At 35.1% G+C, this 20,564-nt stretch overlaps 1 protein-coding gene across 2 annotated transcripts in view; it reads right to left on the bottom strand.

Annotated features, from left to right (window-relative positions):
* Positions 1 to 23: 23 nt before the first annotated feature.
* Positions 24 to 20,564, bottom strand: part of LOC128873034 (matrix metalloproteinase-2) — a 205,677-nt gene continuing 185,136 nt past the window's right edge. For both annotated transcript variants that reach the window (XM_054116315.1, XM_054116316.1), the window contains 4 exons: positions 4,088 to 4,548; positions 2,041 to 2,339; positions 1,374 to 1,477; positions 24 to 403 (listed from right to left, as the gene is read on the bottom strand). In XM_054116315.1, the coding sequence (XP_053972290.1) occupies positions 162 to 403; positions 1,374 to 1,477; positions 2,041 to 2,339; positions 4,088 to 4,548 (1,106 nt within the window). In that variant the 3' untranslated portion in view covers positions 24 to 161. The remainder of the gene's footprint in view (positions 404 to 1,373; positions 1,478 to 2,040; positions 2,340 to 4,087; positions 4,549 to 20,564) is intronic.

Genomic DNA, 20,564 nt, shown 5'->3' with positions numbered 1-20,564 from the left:
CTTATTAAAATTCTTTATTAAAATTATTTAAAAATTACTTTATTAAAATTACTTTAATTATACATAGTCAGTATAAGGGAAGTGCGTTAAAATTTAGTCGCGTGCAAATCGGAACGTGTACGCGTTCGTACTTGTACGCGGCTTTACATAAATATCACAGTTTACAAATATTTTCTAAAATATGCTATAAAAAATAACCCGAGAGAAATTGTTGGAAGTGTCGACGCGTCGCTCGAGGCCATGATTTTTGATTTCCTTGGATAATTCTCGACGTCGTTGGTCTCCAACTCTCGGGGGCAGCCCATCCAGGCGGGCGCCGATAATTTTTGTTTCTCGTGGGCGACTTTCATCCTCAAATCATCGAATTCCCAGAAGCCCTTTCCTTTGAAGAAATACGTTTTGCCTGCAAAAGAAACCTTTCATGTAATATGCCGTCGTTCCTTCAGATTTCTCTTTGAAGCAGTGTTTTACAAACTAGGGGGGTGCCTTGCATAATCCAAGGGGGAAGAAAGAGGATCTTCAATGTAGAAAAATGTGGATACACACTTACTAACACATTGCAAGTACAGTGGGTGTAGAAAGTATTCGTACACCGATCAATTTCTAAAAAATTATGTAAAATTGTAATTTATCAACTTATTTTTTATAAACAATGGCATTCTACATATTCTCGGAAATCTCTAGAATAGATAGATTACAAAAAAAAATAGCTATTTATATAAGTTGCGAAATTAATAAGAAAAAAATTATCGACCATTAATCGATAGAAATGTTGAAGCAATAAGTATTCGCACAACTGTTTAATTTTTAAAACTTTATTAAGAAAAAAAGAAATTTACATTAATTTATAAGTATATGATACTTCCTTCGTGGGATTTCCTTTTGATTTTATAATTATTGTAACTCTTCTAAGCATTAAATGAACTAAATTATTAGTTATTCGAAGTGGGATCTTTTTCCATTCCACTATTAGAGCCATTTTTAAAAGTACTTTACTGTAAATTTGATGTTTTCTAATTCGTACGGAACAATAAACTAATGTGTTTACGTTACAAACTCTACTGTAAATGGTTCGTCATAAGAATCGTACAAATACTTATTGCTTCTACCCACTTTTACCCACTTTTCGCATTTTTTCGTTAATTTCACAAATTCTATTAACTACAAAATGTTGTTTAGACTATATCTATCTTAGAGACTTCCGAGAATATGTAAAATATCATTGATTATAAAAAAAGAAATTAAGAAACTACAATTTCACACAAAAGTTTTTTGGGAAATTTATCGGTGTACGAATACATTCTACACCCACTGTATACTTGGTATAAGAATTAAACTACTGCTTTAAAGTCATAATATGGAAATATACTCACCATTCTTCCCTTGGAAAACAGCATCGATATCATTCCCCACTCCAGCAAACATACTTATATCTCTTGGATAATCCAGTTCTACGTAGTTTACGGATTCGTCGAACCTGCGTGAATTTAGTTATCGTTTGTTAAAGTCTTTATAGAAATATCTTCAAAAATGTACTTTTATTTATAAAATTACGTTCGTAATAAATGTGCAGAATATCTCCAGATCAAACCTGGGAATTACTTGACTAATTCAACAGTAAACTTGACTAGAATTAATTATGATCAACGGCAGTCGATTACTGAAATTAATTTTTCACGACAATTGACGATTAAATTAATCGTTAGTCGCTTGTCACGACTTATGATTGTTTAGTCTTCAATGACGACGAAATGTTCGTTGAATAATTATTTGGGAACATTTTTCTGATTAAATTTAATTTGAATTTGACACTTTTATAGTTTTACGTATTTATAATATTCTTGTACTGAAAAAGATATTAATTAAAAGTCGAAATGTCTCTTAAATAAGCTATGCTTGATCGGAGTATACATGTCAATTAACTTCACTAACATTTTAGCTCTACTCTCAATAATTATTTCGAAACGTTTTGTTTATTTTAATTAAATTTAACTTAAATCGCACATTCTCATAGAAATTCAAATAGAAAATTTGTAGTACCTCCAATACATGGATCCACTGAAGAAGTAGGTTTTCCCATTGTGTCCCCAGATCATCGCGCCGTCGATCTTCTCCAATGACTCCGGAAGTCCCAATATCGTCAATGGTCTCGGGTAACCAGGCTCGAGATTGATGGCGTTGAAAACGTAGTACATTTTGCCGATGAAGAAAACTATTTTCTTATCAGGCCTCTCGTAAACGGCGTCTACGTGATCGATTTCCTCAGGTAGATTGAACAAACGCGTAATTTCCGCTGGGTATCCCTCGTATAATCCTTGGTCGCCGATCCTCCACAGGTACTGAAACAGTTTGCGTATGTAAGAAATTTTAGGTTCATCCAGAGAAAGTTTATTCTATTAGTCTGTTGTAGTTTATTCTCAGTTTCGACAAATCTAATTATATTTCCAGTTGTCTTCTTTGGGAAGAGATATATAGAAGTATATTTTTAAATTATAAATTCAAGTAATAATATTGCACGACTGGTGTTATTTTGTGCGGTTTTTTATATATTAGGTTGTCCCAAAAGTTTCTTTCGCTTCATTAATAAGTAATACATGCACAATATTTTATGTTTAATGTTACATTACTAAATTGTGCACGATTCATTTTGCTCCATTACTGTTACAACATGAATATCTATGAAATTAGATTGTCTATTTATATAAACACGACCACATAAAATGATTGAGTCCAACTCGCGAAAGCAACTTTCGGGACAACCTAATAGAATAATTAAGGAAGGAATAATACGAAAAAAATACTTAAAATTTGACTGTAGTAAATATTAGGAAGCATTACAATTATAGACTTTTATTTTTATTAATGCACGAAAGTCGTTCGTTTTGTGTTAAATTTGACTCGTGTTAGATGTTTGATAGATAGAAATTTGTCATCTTTTATTCGATATTTGAAATTTTTATTTACATAGGAATGTTTGATAATTAATCCTCTGTAGGCCCGTGTAACTTTTAGGTCACGTGGTAATATATCGATATTTAATAACCAACCAAATAATTTTAGCTTTTTCACAAGATGATACGTCATAATTATATTATGTCTCTGATAACTAATAACAATATTCATAGACGGTTAGCAGCACCATCAACTTGAAATATCAAAAAATAAAGTACAGGGTGCGGCAGAAATAACTCTCACATTTTAAAAAACGATTGAAAAAAAATGGTACGAGATAACACCAGATACTTTTTATTTCTTAAATCTAGATATAAGAAAGTTTTTTTTACTTTATGTTTTAAAAATTATGTCGTCCAAATGGTGGCCTTTACGGCCACCTTGGATACACATTTGAAGTCGTTCTTGAAATTTTTCCATCACTCTCGCTAGCATTTCGGGGGAAATTCTTTCAATTTCCTCTTGGATCGCCTTCTTTAGTTCATTCAAGGACCAAGGACGATGTTTGAAAACTTCGGCCTTGAGGTATCCCCACAGAAAAAAGTCACATGGACTTAAATCCGCCGAGCTACGGTACATACAAGGCGTCGTCAGCGCGAAATTTTGCAGATGGTGTTTCCGGGTCGAGTGATGTCTTGACGCGAAAGAGTTTCGTGGTCACCGTAGCTCGGCGGATTTAAGTCCATGTGACTTTTTTTCTGTGGGAATACCTCAAGGCCGAGGTTATCAAACATCGTCCTTGGTCCTTGAATTAAAGAAGGCCATCCAAGCGGAAATTGGAAGAATTTCCCCCGAAATGCTAGCGAGAGTGATGGAAAAATTTCAAGAACGACTTCAAATGTGTATCGCCCGTTAAAGGCTACCATTTGGACGACATAATTTTTAAAACATAAAGTAAAAAAACTTTTTTTATATCTAGATGTAAGAAATAAAGAGTTTCTGGTGGTATCTCGTACCACTTTTTTTCAATCGTTGTTTAAAATGTGGGAGTTATTTCTGCCGCACCCTGTACCTGAAGTTACCTAAAGTGAATGTCTTGCAAGTTGTGTCTGCGGGAAAATCACTTTAACCCACAGAGGATTAATTATAAAATCTTATTGGCTCGAAATTTAAATTCCGTTTATTCGATGCTCACCCGTCCTTTGAACACGAAGATCTCCCTGCGAATAATGCTAATGGCGTCGTAGCTGGTGTCACATTTATCCGGGACGTCGGTCCTGGGTGTCGGTGGCCATCGATGCCTCGGCCTCTGGGTGTTTGTTATCGTCCTCATGGTGGTGGTGGTGGTGGTGGTCGTAGTGGTGGTCGATGTTGTGTGATGTCTGTGAGGCTTGTGAGGCCTCTGAGGTCGATCCTCCGGCCTCTCCGTTCTGTAATCCGGCTTTTGAGGGTAACGATCAGGGCGTCGGGGTCGGTCGTCGTTTGGATAGTGATTCGGTCTGGTCGGTTGTGTTCTCCACGGCCTGTGGGTCGGTCGTGTTCTCCACGGCCTGTAGGTCGTCCCGACGCTTGTCGTCGTTGTCCTCTGCGTTGTAGGACGGAACGGAGGCGACGGCCCACCTGGTATGTTGGCCCAAAGTTTCTCCTCGGGAGCACCTGTAACATGATCACGCGTTCTTCATTAGTCCTTAGCGCCCTGTTGGCCCATACGCCAGGAAAACTCTGTTGAGAACGGAATTAGGAAACTCCGAAGGAAGCTGGCGAAATAGGGAGAGTTCTAAGTTCAAGACGCAATCTATCAAAAAGTAAGGATATCAACAATGAGTGTTTGCGTGCCGTTTAAACTTTCACTGGCTTGGTTTTATGGTTTCAGTATATTTTTTACGAGCCTCGCTCGACCTACGATCGCAAAGGGTTAACACTATAAACTTTTATATAACTTAACACTTCGTAGGATAAACTACTGCGAGGATAAATTTGTCAAATATGAATGTTTGCTTGAACTTTCTTATCTTACTCTTACTCTTACTCTGTGTTTGTTGTTTTAAGAGAAAATGTCAGAGGAAAACATTGCTCGGTTCGGAAGGGAGAACAGAACACCAGAAACCACAAGTTTGTTGAAATGGAAGTATACTTTATAAGCAACCGCGTAGCTCGGAGACTCTTCGAGCTTGTCATTAATTATAATAAAAGTACACGTGAATCCATGGGTCGACTCGAATAATAAAATATAACTGTAATGAATGGAATGATAAGGGGAACTTATTTAAAAATCCGAAGGTCTATTATCCACCGAAGGATTCCACCCTTAGTTCGTTCCCAATACGACGGAACGAGAGGAGAAAAATTTATTCCAGGCTTCACGATGAAATCAATTTATCATGTCGCCATTCACAGAATCTCCCCTTAGAAGGGAAATTCTTATTTGCGTATCCTACGTACCGGATACAATTTGTGTAAACCCAGAGACAGGCTTACGTCTATGTAAAGATGTTTCTTTGGATACCATTAAAGCCACTAGAGTTAAACCGTGGATTGGCAGCCCTTAAAATATTCAAATATGTGGCTAATTAAAACGAAGTTTATGACATTGAACATCGTTCAACATTTTCGATCGATAGTTCACGAAATATTAAACTTCGTAAGATCTGACTAGCCTTTATCCATCTACGAATTCTGTTTATTCAATTAGAAATATTGAAAATAAATATCTTTTTTTTTTAATGCTTCCACTGCAAGAATTTTCTCATCTGTTTGAATAACATTGATAAATTAAATTTGCACAAACGTGTTTTCAGACGTCTTTTAAATTACCATCTCTATTTTAGATGTTACTTTTGAAAATTACACGCGTACAAATCAATTAACTCTTGAAAACTTGCAGAGTTGAAAATAATTTGCTTACATCGCTAAAAGTTTCAATAACAACTGGGACGAGTATTCCAATATTTGTAGTAGTTCTTGTTTAAAAGCTTTCGCTTAACCCGAGGGCAAATAAATTATTGACATATTTTTGTACGGACGTCACAGGTGACCTAATTAGAATCAGTTCAATCGTTTCCGATCTCGATAGTGGTTGAGTTCATGTGGAGTTTAAATGACGATATTCATTGTATTCGTTTGCGATCAACATTAAACGAAATTTTATTTGAATAATTGATAAAAAACACAATATTGCGATGTGTTTGTAATATTGATTCATTTGGATCAGTTTTACATACAAGTTTTTCTGTTTCCGATATGATTCCATTTTACAATTTAAATTCTATTTCATTTTATTCAAAATACGTATTTTGTCCATTCGTAGCAAAAATCCTTCAGGAAAAATGATAACGAACTACTGAATTATCTTAGTTTATACAAAATAGAAAATATTGCATCAACAAACAAACTATTGTTTATTAATAGTACATTTTGCAGTCCCAAAGAAGCTATTATCTATCAGCAGTAAATTTCACAATCTCGAATAAGCTATAATTCTTGAATGGTAAAGTTTGACGTCTCAAACAAGCAATTATTAACTAACAGCATGTATATTATCATCCAATTTGTATACCAATAAGCTTGTCTATGAATATTCAGATTATAGATGTTCATGTTGTGTGGATACGCCTGGAGAATTTATGGTTTTACTGAAGTGATGATAGCGATAATAGTAAGTCCATAATATTTTTCTTGTTTCGGGCACTTTTGAAATGACGTTATTTAAAATATTATTTCAAATGACAAGCTCACAAATCACAATAGTTACATATTTTCTAATTATTTTCATACGTGTTACTTTCATTGACGAAATAACATTGTTCGAGACATTAAGTGAAATAACGTATTATTTATATATTATATATACTTCAACTATATGTTTTACTGTGAGATGTTTATTATTAGGTTGTTCCAAAAGTTTCTTTCGTTTTATTAATAAGTAATACATACACAATATTTTATGTCTAATGTTACATTATTGAATTGTGTACGATTCATTTTGCTCCATTACTGTTACAACATCAACATCTAACAAATTGGATTGTCTATTTATATAAACACTACCGCAAAAAATAATTGAGCACAAATTTCGAAAGAAATTTTTGGGACAACCTAATACAAGAGTTGCACGATGGTGATTACGATTTAGTTATTATGAAGCATCGCGCCAGATTTCTGTAGCCAATTATTAATCTCGTTAGTGTTGTTTGCAATCATTTACTTGATAGAATTGGAATATTCTCGCTGATTGATTTTTAAATTTGATGAAATCTCGTTGGTATCGATGTCGATCCATTTTTCGTTCCAGACTTGCTTTCACCAGCATTGCTTTCTTCTCAATTAAATTTGTTACTCCAGTGTGTGTGACATTTTGACACATAGTTATCCTAACGTAAGTGAATTTTTCTACAGCTGCGTTTGCTCTTTCGTTATTAACAATTCCCAGATGTGATGGAATCCGAACAAGTTCAGGACATTTTTTCTATTCACGGTATGGCTAGTTCAGGTATCATCTATTGTCTTTGTTGTGGTAATAAGATCGTGGCTAGCATAACTGCCTTAAAGTTAGCAAATACAACGAAAAGATTTTCCTCTAAGGTTCTTCTAAATCGTAACCCCTGTAAGATTGTGTAAGTTTCACACGTGAAAATTGAAATACCCTTGTTAATTTTATACAACAGTTCTTGATTCTCTGTCACTTTGTTTATTGTAGCCATCAGTGAATATAAAAACATCAAATATTGTGTACGAATCCATTACTTACTAATAAAAACAAACGAAACTTTTCGATTCAACCTGATATCGTTATGTGTGATATCATAGTTGTAAAAAATTAGTAGTAGTAGTAGTAGTAAAAAATTATGTCATCAGATTCCACCGTCTTACAGTATCACATCTGTACACCTGGAAGGGATCTCTCTTCTATGTTCAGTCGGGTGCGGATTCCGCTAATTGGTAGCTCCCTAGCGAATATTAATTATCATTCGATTCTGGGACACACGCCGTTCCTGAATAATGCAACAATGCAGATAGCGGGGTTGCGCATGATGTATACTTTGCGCGACGCCATGTATTATGCATACAGTTTATTTTTAAGGGAAACTTAACGAATCCCATTTGTACTATTTTCGTAATTAAATGCTGTTAGAAAAGGCTCAGTTACGCTAGAACACGTTAGTATTTGAGATAAATAACAAATTTCTTTTAAAAAATAATTTAGTCTTTGGAAGGCGCGTGTTGTAAGATTCGAAAGAATCTTAAAGTAAGGAAACAAATCGATTCCAGGCGAATTTCCGAGGAAAGGTCATGTAGAGATTTTTTAAACCCCTCCTCTCTCTCAGGACCCTTACGTGATTAATGAACAGTTCCCAATGGATAGGTTCTCAGTAGATGAAGTGTTATAATGCCATATAAGCTATTATGTAACGTTTCGAAAAATTGTTTCACAATTTTTCAACAATCTTGACGATTCGTCCTACCAATTAAGATTCTAAATTTTATTGCAGCCAGTTTTAGCTGACATTGCGAACCCCTAGGTTTCCCTACGTCTGCTATTCTGCTTTCTGGTTTTTATCCTGATAGCTAAAACTGAACTATTACTACTTTTCGAAAAATTTGTTTTAAAATTTTTCAACAATCTTGACGATTCGTCCTACCAATTAAGATTCTAAATTTTATTGCAGCCATTTTTAGCTGACATTGCGAACCCCTAGGTTTCCCTACGTCGGCTATTCTGCTTTACGGTTTTTATCCCGATTTACAGGTTTCTCCCTTAACTCAAGGACGACGTGCACGGTCGACGAAGTGACTCATGATTAAGTGACACTCTTTCCGATGCTAATGAATTTTTAACGCCGCTGCCACGTCGGCATTTCGAAGATGGAAGACTGACGGGGAAGACCGAACTCGTCTGATAGACGTTACTCGAAAGCTACTTTATAAGACACTTTGAATATACGGGGTGCTTGGGCACCTTGATCAACTTCTAAATTATGCATTGTGTGAGGAAACTTTTTATACAAAAGTTCCATGATTTGGAGGGGTACGTCATGGTAGGTTATGGATAATGTTAATTGATTCGAGCAAGTGAAAATAGAAATAAAATAATACCGTTATACTTTAAGCTTTAACAAATTTTGTATTTCATTGCTATTAAAATTACTGCTACTAGTAGAGCACCAACATACGGAATAAATTTATCTTTAAATTTTTATAATAATCATATTTTCTAGAAAGAATGAATTTCAACAGATCGATTATGTCTTCCTTTTCTTCTTCTGTCGCTGTTCAGTTTTTAGAATACGACAAACACTGATCTGATATTTTTTCAAAGTAGTAGTCTATATGGTATAGATTTACTAATATTCTTAGGAAAAATCTTTGATGGTCTCACAAGGAATTAATATCACAGGAGCTCGTTCAAGTAGATTCTATCATTCTGGCGTGTTGTTTTCGCGTGTTGTACACGACTTGTAACGAATTGGAATATATTAAAGCAACACATGCGTATCATGTTACAAGAGAACGAGTGTGCTTTGAACGCAATCTGTGTTGGACTGTTTAATATATTCTCGTTGAACGTGTTCCAATGTTAAACACGAAACGCGTCGTTAACTCTGCATAAGTTATGAAAAATATTTATTTACAAGTATTATTGAATACTTGCTTCATCAACCATTTGCGTTCCTATGTCGAGTGAGGCTCGATAAAAATGTACTGAAATCGGAAAGTTTGGACTGCGAAAGTACGTAATTCTATAATAATGAATAAATTTCAATCTCACAATGTGCCCTATTTCTCCATTTGTTTGCTACATGTAGATGCATTTGTATTGGCATATTAAAGTCTAATATAACTCGTTGTCTAATATACAGGGTATTCAAGCTATTACTAGCCAGCGTTTTTCTCGTAAATGATACAAATGACAAAAAACTGAGACAGGAAAAAGTGATACTGTTTTTTATGTACAATGTAACCAGGTAGATAAATCTTTCGTACTTATACTGTTTGCTGAGAAATGAAGGTGATCTTCAGTTTTTTTAAATGGAATGGTATATTTTTTATACAAAAATATGGTAGAGTATCGAATTCTAAATAAAAAAGTATTGACCTTTATTAGCCGTAAACCTCATAAGTAACGAGTAATTTCACTTTATTACTTGAAAATTTTCTTAATGTAATATGGAGATGGACATTCAACCTTGTCACAGATTTCCGCAGGACAGCGATGTGTACAGGTATGGAGCTCCTGATGAAGTGCTAGGTGACAGGGATGATGTTTTTCTTTACAAAGAATTCGTAGTACACTTGTTTGAATCTCCATCTTGATATTACGTTAAAAACATTTTCAAGTAATAAAGTGAAATTACTGGTTACCTATTAGGTTCAGGGCTAATAAATGTCAATACTTTTTTATTTAGAATTCGATACTCTACCATATTTTTGTACAAAAACTATACCATTCCATTTAAAAAACTGAAGATAACCTTCATTTCTCAGAAAATAGTACAAATACAAAAGATCTATATACCTGGTTACATTGCACACAAAAAACAACATAAATTTTTCCTCTTTCATTTTTTTGTCATACGTACCATTTACGAGAAAAACGCTGGCTAGTAATAGCCTGAACACCCTGTATAGTCCAATTGTTGATCAAGTTATTAAACTACTAGAGGTAGCAAAGAAAAATGTTTTTCCTGTTTTAAGGAAGCAGTTAGAACGCCACATGAAAGTTGCCAACGGTATATACCAAGCAATCATACTAAAGTATACGTTAGTCGACAAATGTACGTTTTTTTTATGAAGTCTCGGAAAGTAGTGGGTTGAAATGAACGAGTCTAATATTTAAGAAATACATCCGAGCCAGTACCACAAGTTCTCCAGAGCTACTTTCCAGGTTCCCTGGGTCCTCCAGTCGTGAATTTTCCATCGTAACTCTATCTTTCGTAGGAACCATAAATTTCATCATTTTTCGCCATTATCCCTTGCCCGGGAGGCAAGAGTTTCGCTAGGGGAAGTCGTATATTTCCAAACGCTGGGAGGAAGCGCGAGGAATCAGGGAAGTTGGTCATTCGTGGAACGATGTGGGTGCATCGAGGTGGGATCAATGGGATGCATTTCTGTCGACGGTTCCGAAGGAGAAGCATCCTCGAAGCGTACCAAGAGTAAGGAAGGATTAACCAGGAAACTACGGTGAGCCGGTAATGAACGTATTTCGGTATGGCTGGTCTCTCCGTAGGGGAAATGCACGCTGCACTTTGCTACCATATTACAAGGGAGCACCGTTCAACGTGGACGAACATTGTTTTCGTTTTTTCGCCGACGGAGATATCCCCGATTCCCAGCTGGAGATATTCCTGGTCGACTGCTCGCTGGAAATTTCGGTTAAGGGTGGCGGTAACCTCGTTCCATGGTCGACCATTTTTTATTTTTCATAGCGAACGTTCGAGGATACGGTGGACTGGAATCGGTTATTACAATTCTCTTCTTTTATTTGACACATTTTTAACCCCTTAACGCGCGATTCTTTTCCATTTTATTGGAAAAACGTCGTACATTCTTTTATCTGTATTGTACTGCAGGGTTTAGGTGTATTCTGACGGGGATTTTTCATTTTAAACGGTGCTTTCGAGTTATTTTCTGTGTTGGAAAAGGAAGAAATGAGAAACTATATTGGAAACGTAATTGCGTGATATATTGTCAAATAGGGATGGCGGTTAGGAAAATTTAATATATTTTATTTTCACTTTCTAGCATTTATTTGTGTTTGACGAATACCAACATGGGCTTACTTGTGAGTAGACTGCGGATCTTTATGCATTTATAGGAAATTTGAATGTGCAAGAAATTACAAAATGCAAACAATATACAAGAATATAAAAAAGATTGGAAGTAAGGTTCGTGTTATAATATTTGCAGAATAAAATAAATTCCTATTTAGGTTGAATTTACGTAGATTCGGTTGCAAAGATTTTATTTTGCATAAAGATCCGCAGTCTACTTACGAGTCAATATAAACATTGAAGAAGAAATGCATCAATACATCATTTGGTGGAGCCTAGAGAGTGTTCTCTTATATTCCTTGGCTAGTAGAAATTGCAAATTGAGTAACTATGGGTTTAGAGACTCGACGAGAAAGACAAGAGCCATACATAGCTTACTGGATCAATGTGGAAAATTAGCAAACTTTGAAGCGTTATAGCTTGAAAACTAATAAAAATCGGGTAAATACATTAAAGCTTAATGAATTCGTCTTGGACAGTACTATCGTATGGTATAAAAAAAAATATATAGTTCCATTTGAAAAACGAAACTTGACCATCATATCTCGTTAAATAACAAAGTTAACAAAAATTCCTTCTCGCTGAAATATGAGCCCCACTTTACCGTGCAATTTCCATATTTGAAATGTTGCATTCGGCCGATAGTTTTGGAGTTAGAGCACTGTATCACTAAAATTGACTATCACCCTGTATACCACATCTTACAATCATTAATTAAAGAGATAAATAACTAAAGATTGAGTACGTATGAGTTTAGAATACCACACAACTAGTGATAAAAAAAAAGCACCAAAAAGCTGGAAAAGTATCAGTTCAGACACTTTAGAGAAAAGACAAAGGCAATAAGGCACGTTTCATAGTCAGTGATGAAACAGATCAGCCACTAAAGACTGAGAAAGTATAACTTGAAAAAATCGATAACGAAGACCAGGAGCATAAGCTACATCACAGTAATCAAGGAAGAAAAGAACCGAAGATTGATAATATGAGTTTCAAATAGTTCAACAGAATAAATGAAAGAAATGCCAGGGTACCAATCGCCAGTTAAGGAAGATCAAACGTTAATTCAAGATTTCGGAGGCAAGATTGGGCAGTAAGGGGAACAGAATCGAATCGTGACAGCGAAGGAAGACGAGCTATGTAGAAGAGATAGGGATTCCAGAATTGACGAATCGGGCACAGATTCGTTCCGTTTCTTCAAATTTTCAGTTACAACTTGGTGAATTGAATCTTTACCGACTCGAAATTCCTCTGCTTGAATTTACACAGTCACATTCGAATCGATGGCGACGAGTTCACAAACTTTCTGCACAAGTTCGTCATTGTTCGCCAACTCCGGACGACGTGGCCGTTTGTCGTCGCTCAAATGCTCTTGGCCGTCTTTGAAGTATTCACATCCTTCCGTATGGGGGATTGTCGCCATAAATTTTCAACGTTTCAAGTGTTTGGGTGGCCGTTTTCACGAGTTTCACGGGGAATTGAATATTTGCTTAATTGCATTTTCACATTAAACCTATACTCCGGGAAACCTAAGTAATTAAGCAAGAAATGGAGTAAGCAATTTTGGAGTCTCAAGGTTGAGAGTAACGATACACAAGAATGCGAACAAATCCATAAATGAGTTCACTGCACAAATCGATTAACTCCATAAAACAAAAAATTGAGAAATGCGATGAAATGAGTAATAATAATAAAAAATAAATTATTTACTATTCGATGGCCAAGAAACATTTTGTCTTTTAATAGTATTAATCTTTATTATTCAGGAAAGTTATTATAAATATAAAAGTTATGACTATACCAAGTGCTTTGACGCTTAAATTTAAGATTTCTCAAAAAGTGGAGTTGAGAGGTTAGTCGCAGTCAGGAAAAGGAAAAACGACATTTCTTTATGATTTTTTTTTTAATTATTAAATAATAATTTGCAGAAGTAACAATTAAGTATATCATAACGCATGTTTTAAAGAACTAAAAAACATTTTTTGTATTAAGAAACGTTTAATTTATATCATCATAACAGCCGATGATGTAGACGATGATTTAAAAACATAGTTTTGCGGTGAGCAAGATTTCTCTATATTAGTTTACCTGAAAACAAAAACAAAGGTAGATTTCGAAAATAGATTAGTCTAGCGGGCCCTTGAACGAAGGATTTTGGAAAAAATTAATTTAAAACAAGATGGGGTACATTTGAAGTTGATTTTCAATTTTTTCACTAAAATTAAGCGATTCGATACAGGATAAAAAAAAAGTATACAAGAAAATAAAAAATCCTTCGATCAGGGACCCGTTAGTCTAATATATTTTCTAAATCCACCTTTAGTTTTGTTTTCAGGTGCACCAGTTTGAAGAAATCTTGCTCACTGCAAACCAAGTGGCCATCCACTGTTATGACGAAATGAATTAACCTTTTTTTAAAACAAATATTCTTTTACAGTTCTTTAAGACATACTTTGTAATATATTTACATTTCATTCAGAAAAATTATTATTTAATACCTTAAAAAAACACACACACAAGAAATTGTCCGTTTCCATTTTCCTGACTGCGACTAAACCCTTAATCGATTTGTGCAGTGAACGAGTCAAATATATGAAATATAAGAAATAAAATATATGTTACAATAAGGAAGTCAAAACATACTCTAATTTAATTTTCTGTATAAATAGAAATGAATTGCACAAGCCGTGTTCTGGATACTCCCACTGGATTAATCAGCAATCTGTCGCGATCATTTCTCTCTTTAAACAAATCAGGAACTAAGAAATTTACGAAAGAGTCGCGCGTCCAACTTCCATTGGATTGTCCAATTATTAAAATGCGTTTCTTTTCCATGCGACAAGCTAGACGCGTTATAGCTTGCATCGTCACAAGTACATATACCTAGCCGCTGTGGAAACAGAACTACAGCAATTCCAGAGCCGGCCCAATGTTTTTCCTCGAACAATTTGCATCGACGCGACGAGCACGGAGTTTGCTCTCGGCTAAGAAACTACAATCACGACAGTTGCGATAGAACGATGGAAATTGCATCGTTGCAACAAGACGGGGGAAAAAGGGGAGCTCTGCTTAGCTGCGCGAAAACAAACGTATTCGAACTTCTACCATGTGCAAGCATATTGCTAATCAAACGTTTAAGAGCAAGAACAAAGGTAAATGGACTCTTTTTGAAAAGGTCCAAATTGTAAAGTTATTAAGCTCTGCTGGCCAACGAGTAATATGAAGATAATCATTCAAAATTAAATTAAGAATATTGTCAATAAGAGCAGTATTTAATTAACACATTCGCGACCGCTGACGTCAATTCATGTCACTTCAAATTCTATTTCTTGTTATGAAAAAACAACTATGAAAATCTTTTTATTTGATACTTCTACATATTTACGACATTGATATTTCAAAACATATTTTGTAATTTTTATCTTCGCTCTAACGATACAAATTTGCGATGTCCGGTTTATATTTACCGGCCGCGATTTCAAATTTTGGACACTCTTCAATATTCTGAAGTTATGAGTTTAAATAGTAAGTGGAACATTGGAAGAATTGAAGAAATGAAACAGGAAGGAAGAAATGTAATATTAGGAATAATAAAAAGGAAATTATGATAAGTGAACAAAGTGGATAGTACAAGTATAATGTATCTCGTGACTCTGAAAGTATTTATGTAACTACAACTACAATTCTACATAGACTTTACAATAATTCCTTCGTTTAATGCAATAAATTATTATGTCAATTTTTGACGATGGATATAGACGATGAATGATGGATAAATAAACAGTATTAAAAATACGTATATCAATCTGGACGAAATAAGCTCCATCTTTTTTTGCGAGGCGTATGCCATAAGATCAGCCCTTCAAATCATGCAAACTGACAACGCAACCAAATTTATTCTACTCACTGACTCTAGAAGCATAATAAACAGTCTAAAACAACCGAACCTATCATCCAAGATATTTTAAACAGACTCTCATCTGTAACGAAAGCTGGTAAGGAGGTGATATTCGCGTGGATTCCACCTCATGTGGGCATCTCAGGCAACGAAACCGCAGACAAAACAGCCAAATCTGCCGCAAGTATGCGCAATAAAACCACCCTAATGTCTCACAATGACTTCAAAAAACATCTTATGAAAAAAATGGTTGGTGAATGGAACTCCTATTGGAAAGCTCATGCCTCCTCAAAAATTCTCTCTGTTCGAAGTGACGTGTACGAAACCTCTTCTGCAATGGAACTTAACAGGCACAACCAAACAATATTAACCCGTTTAAGAATTGGACACACAAGATTGACCCATGGCCATCTGATGACAAGAGATCCTCCAAAGAAATGCAACCTCTGTGACACAAACTTATCAGTTCAGCATGTGATTGAAGTCTATCCAAAGTTTAATATTGCAAGGGATAAACACAACATACCACTTGATATAAAAAAAGCTCTCAATGGTAAAGAACATTTAACGGATGTAATTTCGTTTATCAACGATTTACACCTCAGCAACCTTATTTAAAGAACAAATCACTCAGTAGTCGCTAATGACCTGGGGAGTTGATGCGACTAAAAATAAACGTGAACAAAAAAAAAATACGTATATACAAACCGTAACAAGTAACAAATGCTCAAAAATCTATTTTCAAGCTTACGTTAAAGTTGAACTACGCTCCCTACATAAACGGTTCCAAATGTTTTAATCTCTTAAATTTGCGAACTGCTCCCCGCGAGTTCCCCGAGTAAATAAAAACTTTTCACGGCGCGATCGATTTCCTGAAATCGTTTTTGCCCTTGCCCGTTCTCGACTTCTCCGATCTGACTAACGAAATTTGAATGTAAATGCCTCGGGTGTCGGAGTTCAAGCTCGGTTTAGTTTTTCCTTGGCAGCGAGTTACGTCGCGAGGCCGTTCGGACGTCTGCCAACCGGGCGCAAAATATTGGATTTCTTACTTACCGCCAAGGGAGAAATACAAGGGTTAATAGACGTTCCACAAATAAAAGTCTATAACGAGGAAACGGAAGGGGCGCAATTATTTGTATGCGGCTCGAGAGCTGCTAGAACCAACTCTTTTTGATAATGAGATTTCATAGCGGAGGCCTTTTCACCAAGCACGACTAAGAACCGGAGAAATAGTACGGAAGAAAAGAGGCTTAGTACACGAAGCCCTTTAAAACCGTCTCTGTTCAGGTTCCACCAAAGGCATTGTTCCTGTTAGTGGCGCGAGAAGAGAAGTCGAAGACGTTTCCGCAAGCTTCTTCGGTTGTAACGAATACAGGAACGGCCATCAGCTTGAGACGCATTTTATCCATCAAGCCGAGATTAAATTTTCCCCGTCCAGCTACGACGAATTTTGTTCCACAAGTTAACCTTCTGAATCTGGAAATATCTGAGTGAAACGAACAACCGAGAGTCTAATGAGGAGCTTTTGTAGCATTAAGGTGTAAACGAAAATTCGCATTTCTAAAGCATGAATAGCTACATCCGTGAGGTTTATGAATCTACCATGGAATAATGGATCTTTCCTCTTATTCTGGCCGAGCTTCTATAGTTGTGGCGCGGCTGAATTGTTATATGCCGGCTATCATTGTGTTTTGATAAGAAATTTTAACATGTGGATTAACGTAGTTATCGATAATTTCACGTGAATTAAAAGCCGAATATTTTTTTTAACAAATTTCGAGTATTGCAGTATGCTTCAGAAAGGTCCATTTTATACTTGTAGATTATTATATTAAATTCACGAGCTTCTTTATTAGCGTATCAATTTTATTTTTGTTTTAATAGATACGATTTAAAAAAAATATGTTTTTCAATACTACAAGATATATTAAATATTTCTCTCGCATTGAAAACAATGACCTACATCCAAAAGGTTTAAAATCGACGCACTTTTAATGCACCATCGTGTATCGTATCAGTTTTATTATTATTTTTTAATACATACAATTTTAAATAATGCGCACATAGATGATGTGCTTAGTGCTTTTAAATACTAAAAGATGTATCAAATATTTCTCTCCGTTGAAAACAATGATCACCGTTCAAAAGATTTAAAAGTGACCTACATTGAATGGACCATCGTGTATCGTATCAGTTTTATTATTATTTTTTAATAAATACAGTTTTAAATAATGTGCACATGGATGATGTGGTTAGTGTTTTTAAATACTAAAAGATGTATCAAATATTTCTATCCGTTGAAAACAATGATCACCGTTCAAAAGGTTTAAACGTGACCCACTTTGAATGCACCATCGTGTATATTTTTCCAAAGTACTATTCGTTTGCCTTGCTTGCACATGAGTAATTAAAGTAACACAACCCACCATGCAACGAATTCATTCAAATATAAATTGAAATATTACAACAGGATATTTCCAACGTAAATGTTTAAAAATGACTCAGTTTTAATGGAACATCGTGCATATTTTTACAGTTTGCGTTGCTTTCACACGTGCAATGAAAATAACAAGACCAATGTAAGGAAATCATACAAATATGAATTGAAATTTCACGACAGGGCATTTTCGACGCAAACAACAATCTGAAATAAATAAATGACGGGTTCAGTTATGTTCCTTTGTTTGGCTCCTATTCCAAATTCTTTTCTTTTTCGCGCGAAATTTCGCGTGCTATACAAACGAGATTTTCACGTTTCGGTTTATTTACTATTACGTACGGTAACTTTTAAATTCCCCTGGCCCCCCTTCCCCCCTCCGTACGAAAAACGCTGAATTTGTAGGGGGTTGGAAAGGTGAAAGAAAAACTGGGAGAAACCGTGTCGGCAAAGAAGAAATGTGGAACGATAAAAGAAACACGAGTACTGCAGCGGTAAAACTCGAGTGGAACTTTCGATTAAACAGCACGCCGAGGGAAAGAAACTCCCAACGTGAAAACTCTGGGTCCTTCAGGATGAAAAGGGTCACCCGGAAGGCCGTGGTAATTAAGACAAGGGGCACAGCGTCTTGAGAATGCCGCATATTATGAATTGCATGCACGAATAAACGAGATTTTGCTCCAAATCAACGAAAGAAAAAAAAAAAAAAGAAACGAGGAAACTTCTGCAAATCCGGTTTTCATTTCCCTATGTTTTTGGAACTGTAAGCTAGAAAACAGTTCTAAAGCCACCTTTGGAAAACCTGTTATTCCCTTTTGAATAGTCTCATCGATCGTATTCACAAAACAATAAACAATGTTCACGTTTAATATAAGTTTGAAATTCCAATTTCACTCTTTAACCTGATTATATTCGCAACGATTCAACGTTCAAATTTGTTCTCGTTTATAATGCAACAGAAGGGAACCCGTTTCGCTTCTCAATAACCAATAACCTTTTGTTCGCGACTTCATATTTTCAAACTCCGTTGTGACGCTCGTGCTTCGGTTAGCTGGCTCGCCAGAATCTATTCGAAATGGGTACAAAAGCAGAAATGTTATCATAGATCGTCGATCTTTTTTAAAAAAATTGGATACGATGCTTGCATTCAACGGTTTGTTTTTGTTTAAGTTTGAATTTTCGAACGCCTCTGTGACGAGTTGCAGGGGGTCGTATAAATGTGCTGCGCCACCTTGTGCTTTTATCTGGATAACGGAAGTCCAATTTTTATTTCCGAACCGCGTGCTACCTTGGATATTCCGCAGTAACAGGTTCTCTGTCGCATAAGGTTTCCTATCTTATAGGGATGAGTAAAATTTTCATCAGGACAGAAATTTCGAGAAGCGAATAAAGGATGAAATAGATCGGCCACACGTTGAATAAAAATGACAATTTTAATTGCGCTTCTTCTACGGGTACTTATACCGCGTTAAACGCCTCGTGTACCTAATGTTTTATAAAGCACCCTGGAACATGACATTTCGATTACTTGTTTTAATATGCATGCAAATTCGTTCACGTTTACTGTAAAGTAATGTAATAGAGCTAGGAGAACGTTCTGAAAATTAATGTTTCCCCGCGAAACGGTTCTTCCATTTAAAGTTAAATGGAACGATTACTCTCACCGAGTTTTCATTCGTGAAGAAGAAACGGGGAAAGATATTGGTTTGTTTTCGCTAAATGAAAACCATTTTAAGTGCCCCACTTTTAAGCGGCGGTTTGCGTTTCTATCATAAAGCAATTAAATAGGAATAAGTATTGTACGATGTTTACGGCGAGAAACGGAATTCGCTTTGTTTGGTTGGATTTTGTTAAATATCATATTGTTATTGTGTAATTTATGTATTTAGTTTTAACGTTTTCATTATAGTAACCTATGATCTTGAAGAAAACCGACCGTACACCGAATTTCCAAAAAAACTATGTGAAATTGTAATTTATTAACTTTTTTTTGTATAAACAATGATATTCTACATATTCTTGGAAATCTCTAGAATAGATACAGTACGAAAAGATTAGGTGTTTTATATAAGTGAGAAATCAACAAAAAAAAAAACAATAAATCGATAGAAATATAAAAGCAGTAAGTATTCGTACAATTGTTAAGTTTTTAAAACTTCATTTAAAAAAAAACGAAATTTACATTAATTTATAAATAATTAATACTTTGTGGGATTTCCTTTGATTCTATAATTACTGCAACTCTTCTAGGCATTAAATTAACTATCATAAATGTCGATGTTATTCAGGGTAGGATCTTCTTTCATTCCTTTATTAGAGCATTTTTTAAGTCTTTTTTTTAAGTCTTTACAAATTCAACTGTAACTTGTTCGTCATAAGAACCGTGCGAATACTTATTGCTTCTATATTTCTACCGATTTTTCGTATTTTCTTGTTAATTTCGCTAATTATATAAACTAATAATTGTTGTTTGAACTATATTCTAGAGATTTCCGAGAATATGTAGAATATCATTGATTATAAAAAAAAAAGTAGTTAATAAACTACAATTTCACACAAAAGTTTTTTG

This window comes from Hylaeus volcanicus, chromosome 2 (assembly GCF_026283585.1).
Source record: "Hylaeus volcanicus isolate JK05 chromosome 2, UHH_iyHylVolc1.0_haploid, whole genome shotgun sequence".
NCBI lineage: Eukaryota > Metazoa > Arthropoda > Insecta > Hymenoptera > Colletidae > Hylaeus > Hylaeus volcanicus.
The sequence above is the reverse complement of the archived record's forward strand: the minus strand, read 5'-3'. Positions and strand labels throughout refer to the sequence as shown.